This window comes from Octopus sinensis, linkage group LG7 (assembly GCF_006345805.1).
Source record: "Octopus sinensis linkage group LG7, ASM634580v1, whole genome shotgun sequence".
In the NCBI taxonomy this organism is placed as follows: Eukaryota; Metazoa; Mollusca; class Cephalopoda; order Octopoda; family Octopodidae; genus Octopus; species Octopus sinensis.
In genome coordinates, this window is record NC_043003.1 from 59,998,555 (window position 1) to 60,008,554 (window position 10,000).

General features: G+C 33.8%; 1 protein-coding gene across 1 annotated transcript in view; it reads left to right on the forward strand.

The window, feature by feature from the left end:
• The window catches only part of LOC115214424 (transcription factor AP-2-epsilon), a 72,151-nt gene that overhangs the window by 30,618 nt on the left and 31,533 nt on the right, over positions 1 to 10,000 (forward strand). The window contains exon 4 of the mRNA XM_029783619.2: positions 9,679 to 9,883. Coding sequence (XP_029639479.1) covers positions 9,679 to 9,883 — 205 coding nt within the window. The remainder of the gene's footprint in view (positions 1 to 9,678; positions 9,884 to 10,000) is intronic.

The window sequence follows — 10,000 nt, forward strand, 5'->3', positions numbered from 1 at the left end:
CGCTGGTGTTAAGACATAAAAATGGAAATAAAAGAATATAAATAAATAGATATAGAACTAAATAAATAAATGAAGAAATAGCAATAAAGTTTAAAATTGTAAGTGTCGTCATTCGCATTTTACAGAGTACTGAAAACTAGCCTCAGGGTATAATCTTTCAATATTGTCGAAAGAAAGTCAGCTAGCGGAAACAATAATTTTCGATGACATATTTTTCTCATAAAATACGTGCAAGCAGCGATGTTTAATATTACTGCTATAGTGATGGGCAGGAAGATATTCTATAAAGAAATGTAAACATCTTTGACAAGTTACGCCTCAATTTCTGAGAAGTAGCCATGTTTATGACTAGTTCTCCTGGTTGCTAACGCTATACGTCTCCACGAAAGGATTATATCTAATAAAGATTATTGATAAAAATTAGAGAGATTTCACTTTTCATACAAATCAAATATTCCAATAGTGTTTCTTGCTATTCTCTTGGAAAGCAGCGATTTGGAATAATGGTTGAACGAACGTTCTTTCCACACAAAAATCCGTTTAAATTATTAGGTGGGAGTTGAGTGCATAAAATAACACGTATTTTTTAAAAATATATTTTATATTACTTTATTTAATGTTTTATTTTCTTTTAAAAAATTAAGAAAAAGGAAAGGAATAAAACTTTGGTACCATTAAATTTTTGAAAATGAGTCAATTTCTGATTTAAAATCTATTACCTAAGACATCTGGCCTGAGATTTCGATTTGATTTTAAGATTTAGCAGTGTTAAGTAATTTTTTTGATTATGACTTTAAATTTCCATTCGTTACTAGGGAATAGTTATCATGTCGATGTAGATGCAATGAGAACCTTCTTTATCTTGTTTATTTCTGTTTGTTTAGCATAGAACTCTTGCTATATCCTAAAATGTTTGATTGTCTTTATTTAAGTAATCTTCAGATTGCATCCCAATACGCAACATTCATCCGTAGATGTGTGTGCGTGTGTTCGTGTGTATCTGAGAGAGAGAGAGACAGAGACAGACAGACAGACAAACAGACAGAGTTAGTATGTGCATGTATATAAGTACATATACACTATGTGTATATAAGTACATATGTATACATTTAAAGATATATATATATATATATATATATATATATATATATATATATCTGTCAATTCATCTCTCTCTCTCTCTCTCCTACTATTTATGCATATATATGAATATAATCAAGTGTGTGTGTGTATGCGTGTGTGTGTGCGTGTGCATGCGTGTGTGTATGCGTGTGTTGTGTATTTGACTCAAAATATTAATGGGAATTATCGAATCTAAAGTGGTTAATAAAAAACAATTTTTTGAAAAGTAGAAATGTTTTTTTGTCTCGAGTGTATCCTAGTGACCTTCCCGAATAAATATATTATTAGAATAGTTTACTATCCTAATAAAAAATAAACAATAATGTAATTGTTAAACGCGTGAGTTAGAAATAATTAAAGTAACTGATATGTATATCGATAAAAGTCTATATATAATATATAATATTATTTTGATTGTCACAGCGAGAATTTCGGTTCAAACAATTTTAACAATGGAACAAACCCGAAAGAATAATTGAAATCTTAGAGCTTAATGAAAAACTGTTATTTTGCATTAAAATTCATAAGGCATGGAATATTCACGGGTTCCACTAGTGAGATTATTATTCAATACGATTTCATTGGGTAATAGAATTATCAAATGAATTATAATAATTCAATTCTGATTTAAGTTCAGGTTTTTTCTTCACTCTTCCAGGGTTAGTAAAATAACTTGTACCTGTGCCAATTAAATACCTGTACAATTTCAAATTATTTGTAGCTGAAACAAGTGAGCGAGCGTCAATGTGGCTGAATCGCCAGTTAAAGACAGTAGTCAAGGCTTCCTCACATTTTTTCCAATCGCCTCCGAAAGTGGAAGAGTATATTTGATAACATGCTCCCACACATATCTGAGGATTGCCAATACTGGAATGTCTTTGACCATTAGTCTGCTTACTCAAGATTGATCTGCGGTTAAACGGCAATTGCAGCAACAGCTTTGTAGCTCTATGCTAATGTATGAAAACGAAATTTAATAGGAAAATAAAATAAATGAAAGATCAGGGATGTAAAATTATGATTGCATTGAAGGACGGTGTAGTATCGTTAAATCTGAAATAGTATTGTTGATCAAATTATTGATGGTCTTTGTAAAAACACAATATAAGACTACAATTGGCATTTGCTCTATATTTCTAGCGAATTCGCAAATACTTGGAGAAGCAGTTGCTTATTAGAACCATGTAATGAAAATAAATAATTTTAAAAAGGTAACCGACAAGATTACAGAGAAAAGTGTTACCGATAGACACAGTCTCTTCTCTTAGTAATATCGATAAGACTGTACATAAGTTTCAGAGTACATGAGACACGGGTAGCTTTAAGAGAATCATGTCTCTTCTAAGAGAAGAAATTTTTCCAAAATAGATTACGAAAGCTATGGTAAGATTATCGTGCTCGGATCAATTATCCAAGACTGAAAGTGTCTCCTCAAAGTCTATGAATCTTTGGTAAACATGTAAATGCTATTTTTTGTTTGTTTTTATTTTACATGGAAACAGAACCAAAGAAACAACAACAATACATAGCTATTTTGCTTTTTGATGCTGTTGCTCTTATAACGATGCTGATGATATTGTAATTGGGGTACTAAATCATCAGAGACAAATGCAAGACTTTATCTTCAACAATCTCAGCTCATTCGTTTTAGCTTTCGTTATTTTGATAGAATAGTATCATGTATGTAGAAGAGACGTACCTCTCAAAATGAAGACTACATGATCATTACGTTCTGGAAGTGGCCATCAAATCGATATAAATGCTATTATTTTCACTGCAAGTTTTCTTCCTCACAACCAAAGTGACAACACCATTTCTTTCAAGAGAAACATTCTTAATTCTTCTAGGATCTGTCCTATATTAATAACAAGCCATTAAATTCAAGACTACGGCCATCATAGTAATGAAAGCAAGGTCAGTCACGTGAAAGAGTGAGGATGGTTTTTTTAATAACAAAATAGCAAGTTTAAAAATGTAGGCTTCACACCATTAACGACGCTCTATAATATTTAACAATGTGTTGGGTAACCAATGTAGACTTTATCATGGCACAGTGGTTAGAACATCGGGTTCGCAATCATGTGGTAGTGTGTTCTATTCCCGGACCGGGTTGTGTTGTGTTCTTGAGCGAGACACTTTATTTTACATTGTTCCAGTACACTTAAACTGTAGAAATGAGTTGCAACGTCATTGGTGCCAAAAGGTATTAGCCTTTGTCTTTCTCTAGGCTGATATGCGTGGGCGACTGCTGATCTTCCATAAACAATCTTGGCCAGACTTGTACCTCAGAGGGGAACTTTCTAGGTACAATCGCATGGCCATTCCTGACTGAAGGGGTTCTTTACCCGAGTGTGTCAAAAGTGAAGCATGCTGGCAGACCCCATCACCTCGTAGACTGTCGAATATAAGCGATATCTTTACCATGTATCTGATATTTTAGTAAGTTCAAGAAGTGACGGAATTTAAATGATATTCCCAGAAATCGAATCTACATCACAGATTGTCTTCCCTCACATTCTGCAACCGTACACGTCATTCAATAAATAAATAAATAGATAAATAAATAAATATAATTGAATATATAAATAAATTCGTCTGATGATCATTTTTATTTTAAATGTTAGGCCTGCGTGAGATTTTCTATTATTTGGTATTTAATAGATTTAATAGAATTGACTGCTAGTGTGGCAGATTAATGTCACAGATCATTAGGTTTGACCAACGACTAAGTCTAAATATATAGCTGAGAATGTATTTGAATATTGCGATAATTGATGGAGAAAAATACAGGCTAATAACAATCACTAAATAATTAGAACATTGCAATGGTTGTGATACATGTCTGACAACTAGAGAGAGAATAAGAAGGGGAAAGAGAGAGGCAGTGAGAGGTACAAAGAGAGATTTGAAAACCTGTAAAGTCACTGAATTATTAATACAACGCTGAGACATTTACTAAGATGCTGTAGAGAAAGATTTTGATAATAAAATGCTGATTAGTAAAATATTCACTTTTGAGACATTGCAATTACAATAGTGATATTTCTAAGCCACTGAACATCAAAAGACTACCTCAAGAGACGATGCTTTAATAAACTGACGAATAGCATACGGATCGAGCAATAAGAGTGGAGGTGGGGGGTCTTAACTGTTGGAGAGTAATATAGAATCTTTATTCATTGTATACTTTAATTACCATAAGCACACACACACACATACACACACATACACACACTCAAGCACGCCATAATCGTTATTCTACTAATTAGCATATATTTCTAAACTAAATTAATTCTATTCAATTATTGCAATAACATTACAAGCTCCAGTAATCGAAGCTCTGAACTCTGTAAATCCCTCCAGTAAACAACAAGAAATATGTTAGACAAATAAATCACCTGTTTCCAGCAATAGTTTAAACAACGTTTAATCAAGTAAATATTCAACATTGTTAAAGCGGTTTTCCCCAGTTTCCTGACCTTATAAATATTATAGGAAGGAAGAGAATATAATTTTGATTTTATGTCAATGCTATCATAGAAAATGTCAATTCATGAATTAGATAATCTAATAGAAACTGAACCTCTTATTTTATTTAGTAATGTTTTGTGACCAGAAGAGAATGAAATAACCCACCATCCCCCTGCACTTTCTAAAACATAATTTAGAAATATCTAGTTATAAATTTAAATAATTTGAACACATTTAATGGGGTTATGCGAAACCTCTCTTCCCTGTATAACTGGTTGTATGATTGTTTATACATATATTTGAATACATCATTATGGAAATTAGATTCTTGCTCTCTTTTTACTTTCATTCTTCCTCTCTTTCATTATTCCATTCTTCAAGGATAACTAAAAACAATAATAAATAAATAAATAAAAGCGGGAAGCCATAAATCTCAGTTTTTCTTATTTCTACTCGTCCACCTATACCAACTTTTTCCTTCATTTCTTTTTCTCTTTTTTTCTTCTTTAATTTCTAGGCTTGTTGGTTATTTGTTGTAAGATAGGAAATATTAGGACATTTAGCTGCTGTCAACAACTGCTAGTATTATTTGTGTTTATTATGGAGGGTCGGGGGTCGTAAATGGGGGAGGAGAAGAGAATAACAGAAAATTAGCAACATCAAGGTGGGCGTTTCAACTCTATTCTTCCTATCTGTCTGACCTATTTCTAACACACATTATCTTATTATTTTTTATCTTTTCTCAAGTTAATCACAGTTACTAAAAGTCGTGGCAAAATCCACACTAACATCCACTCATTTCTTTCCCTAATTTTCTTATATCGTTCTTACTTCTATTCATAAATTTATCCTCTCATTCACATTCCCTTTCTCTCCCTTTCTCTCCCATTCTCTCCCTTACATACTTTCTCTATTTCTTTGTCACACTGCTTTTTTTTTTCACGCAGATTTCTTCCCGTTCTTTTCTTTTTTATCTCCTGATTTCTCTATTTCCCCGTTCCTCTTTTACTCATTTGTTCAAATTCCTTTCATTGTGCACCTGTTTATGTCACATTTGAAGTAAAGACGTGGAAAATATAATCAGCAGCGGCATTAAGAGCATAAATAAATAAGCAGACACTGACAAGAAATATACTGATACCTCACAGTACGAGCTTAATTCGTTCCATGACCGAGCGCGTCTTACGATTTACTCGTTATACAAATCAATTTTCCACATTGAAATTATCTAAAATATAATTAATCCGTTCCAGCCTCCCAAAACAACTCCAAAATAATTTTTTATGGGTTTTAAAACAGGAAAGGTGTAGTTACGAGTAAAATGACACTTATAAAAAAGGGAATACATAGCTTGCTTACCAACCATAAGGTTCCGGGTGTATGGTACCTTGGGCAATTGTCTTCTACTATAGCCTCGGGCCGACCAAAGCCTTGTGAGTGGATTTGGTAGACAGAAACTGAAAGAAGCCCGTCGTATATATGTATAGGTGTGTATATGTTTGTGTGTCTGTGTTTGTCCCCCCAACATCGCTTGACAACCGATGGTGGTGTGTTTACGTCCTCCGTAACTTAGCAGTTCGGCAAAAGAGACCTATAGAATAAGTACTATGCTTTCAAAGAATAAGTCCTGGGGCCAATTTACTCTACGAAAGGCGCTGCTCCAGTATGACCGCAGTCAAATGACTGAAACAAGTAAAGAGAGAGTAAACTGGTTTTATTTACTGAATTACCTTAAGGTTGGACGATTTGTGTGCTCGTACTTCTAGACAAAAATTCGCACGAGTCTCGGCTCGTACAACATATTACTCGTACAATTTTGCACTCGTACTGCGAAGTTCTACTGTATATAGTGACGTATGGCCTTGTACCTTTAGTAGAAAGGATAAAGGCTGCAAGCTGGCAGAATCGTTAGCACGCCGGGCGAAATGCGTAGCCGTATTTCGTCTGCCGTTACGTTCTGAGTTCATATCCGCCGAGGTCGACTTTGCCTTTCAGCCTTTCGGGATCGATAAATTAAGTACCAGTTACGCACTGGGGTCGATATAATCGACTTAATCCGTTTGTCTGTCCTTGTTTGTCCCCTCTGTGTTTAGCCCCTTGTGGGTAGTAAAGAAATAGGTATTTCGTCTGTCTTTACGTTCTGAGTTCAAATTCCACTGAGGTCGACTTTTCCTTTCAGGGGTCGATAAATTAAGAACTAGTTGCGTACTGTGGTCGATGCACTCGACTGGCCCCCTCCCGCCAAATTTAAATACCTATAAAGAGTATGAAATAAATTTAGTATAGAAATGAGGAGACGAGAAGGAAACGGAATATCAGAAACGAAACATACGTAGTTCTTTTCGTTTTCAACTGTTTTCTGTTATACCCCCCGTTTATCTCCCCTTAACTCTTATTTTGTTTTCTGGAGTCTATTATATAAAGATCCCAGCAGAGTTAAGGTGGAACCTTTTTAACGTATTATTGCTAAAACGAGAGGTTAAGATTTGAATGAGATCAACCTCTTATAATGATAGATATTCATTATCAATCACAATTGAACAATGGAAACAAAAAGGCGCTAAAGCAAATAACTCTGAGATGGTAGTGGCTTTTATTTGAAAAAATATGCAGGTATATCAAATTCCATAAGGCATAATGTCTTGACTTATTAAAAATCTCCGCCTCTAGAGGATGTACTATAATTACCAAATATCAATTAAGACCAGCAATTATTGAAAAGGGGAGACCAGGATTACACTCAACTATACTGATCAGAAATTCTTCGTATTTGCTAACGTTCGATTGCATTCCGGTGAAATTGTAAAAATGGAAAGAAATATAAAAATTTGGAAAAGCTTCTCGATGAATCCTTAAAGGAAATGCCCTTTGTTACAGTGAAAGGCACACTCTTTAATTGACTTAATGAAGTTAATGATTTACATTGTAATTAGCACCGAATTCAGAGAAATGACATTAAATTAATAGTAAGATTTTTTTATAGCGAGAGAGTGTTTAATAGAGGGAAGAAGATTAATTATAATCTCTTAGTTTGGAAAATACAATCTTCATACTTATTGAGAAATGTTTTAACTTGTCAAGCCTGGTTTAGTAGCAACAACTACGTAAATTGAAATAGTATACGAAAGCGGAAAAAAAAGTATTCAACGTGACTATCTATACGATATTTGAGTAATTGTTAAAAATCACACTTTCAATTAGTTTGGTTAAGAATAACACTGAATAAGTTTGCAAGATATTTTTGTATTTTTTCATAACAGACATCCACTTAACCCGACGTTTTATTCATAGATATTCGTTCATACAGTTTCGTGTTACAAGGTTCGACTTAGGTACTAAAATCTACCAAACTAAATTTAGTTCGGGAGACGATCACCCTCACATTCTTCTTATACTCTGCCTGTCTCTGTCCCTCTCCATCTCACACAGTCTTTTTTTTTTATCGGTTTCACCTCGAGGTGTAAGTGGAAAAACGTTCAGTTCAAGCAATTGACGGGATATGACTTCAGTAAAGAATCTTTGATTCTTTATCACAGATGCCAATATCTTTTTATTCTGCGGCTATTGCATCTGCTATGAATAGATACATTTAATTGTGCACAGTACATGCATACAAATATAAAGGTAACACAGCCATTGCTTTATATACATTATAGACAAGGTATTATATATACATTTCTACCAACATACACACACACAAACACACACACATATGTAAGTATATTGCGTGTACCAACATTTTGCATGCAACCAAGTTCAATATATTGCAAGTACTTATTTAAGTATATATCTATCATGTCGTTCGTTACTTTATTTGTTACTTAAATTTGTTGTCTGTGTAAAAGAAGGAAACAACTCTAACAGTCTCCGTTAACTATTAACGCCGTTATATCATTTACCAGTGCTTTCTACACAAACTTTAAATGCAGTGGCTGTTTGAAATACACACATACATCATATATATGTGTATATATATGCGTGTGTGTGTGTGTTTGTGTGCGTGCGTGTGTTTATGAGTGTGTAATATATATATATATATATATATATATATATATATATGTTGCTGTTGTTTGGGTTGCATGCATAAAGAAATGACCCGGCAGATCATCTGATGAAATAGTCTTCTTTTTCTAGTTCGCTAAATTTCAATTGAGACGCATAAAGATATAGCAAAGTAAAGAAATTCAATAAAAAAGAAAAAAAGAGAAAAAGAAACAAGTCGAGTAAATAGAAATATCTGTTAGTATGTTGTGTAAAAGAAACAATATGTAGATAAAGAAAAAATAAAACTGAGCAAAAGCAGGAAGCAAATGATTGGATATAAAAGTTTAAATTCTAATATATGTTTGACAAATTGGAAGAAGATGGCTAAATTAGATTTCGTCCAATATATACAATAGGGTTTCCTTCCTAATTCACTTCTATGCAGCCGTATTAATGTAAGCATTATTTCTCCTCCATTGGAACCCGAATAACAAGGTAGATGAATCGTTTGAAGTTTGCTCGCCATGAAATGCTAGAATGGGGTATATTATTAAGAAGCTTCCATCATTCGAATCTATCTTAGAAGGTGAGAAGCTGTGCCAAGGAAATAGCTTTGAAATCAAATTACGCTTTACGATATGGAAAGCGGGAGAGCAGTATGTGCTGCCAAGAGGCCTTTTTACTTCGTGATGGAATCGTTACTTGTCACGCCATTGGTATATCCCCAGCTACTTAAGTCCATGCCATTGGACAGCAGCAATTCGATATTTTAGCTAAACTACAAAATGAAAAGGAATCAAAAGTCAGTAAACGCAAGTCTTTCTACAAAGGCAAAGCTATATTCAGCTTGCTACACAACACAAACATATTTAAAAGGAACGGTGTTTTCTTCCGAGTAAACATGTTTTAAATTTATTCCATACATTAAATTATTTATTCAATTTTCATTTTTAAAAGTAAGATCTATCTTGCTGCTATATTTCTGTCAAGCATTCTTATAAATTTGTGTTTGTATTTGTCCTATTATTATGATTTATATTAAATGTAATGACATCTAATTTATATAACGATCAATTAAACCTCATATAACTTTCTTTACAGCAGGCATCCGGCCCAAAAATGAAAACAATAAAGATATTGTAATATCAGGAGTGACTGCCCCAACAGATGTTTTCTGCTCTGTACCTGGCCGTCTTTCCTTGCTCAGTTCAACGTCCAAATATAAAGTGACCGTTGCAGAAGTTCAAAGACGGTTATCTCCCCCAGAATGTCTAAATGCATCACTGCTAGGAGGCGTTCTGAGACGGTAAGTGAAAATATTATTTTGGAACAGCATCTTCCCAAATGTCTCTCAGCCCCGCCACAGTTATTGAAAAAGAGCCCCCCTCCCCGCAAAACCCTCCCAAAGAAACAAAAACAAACC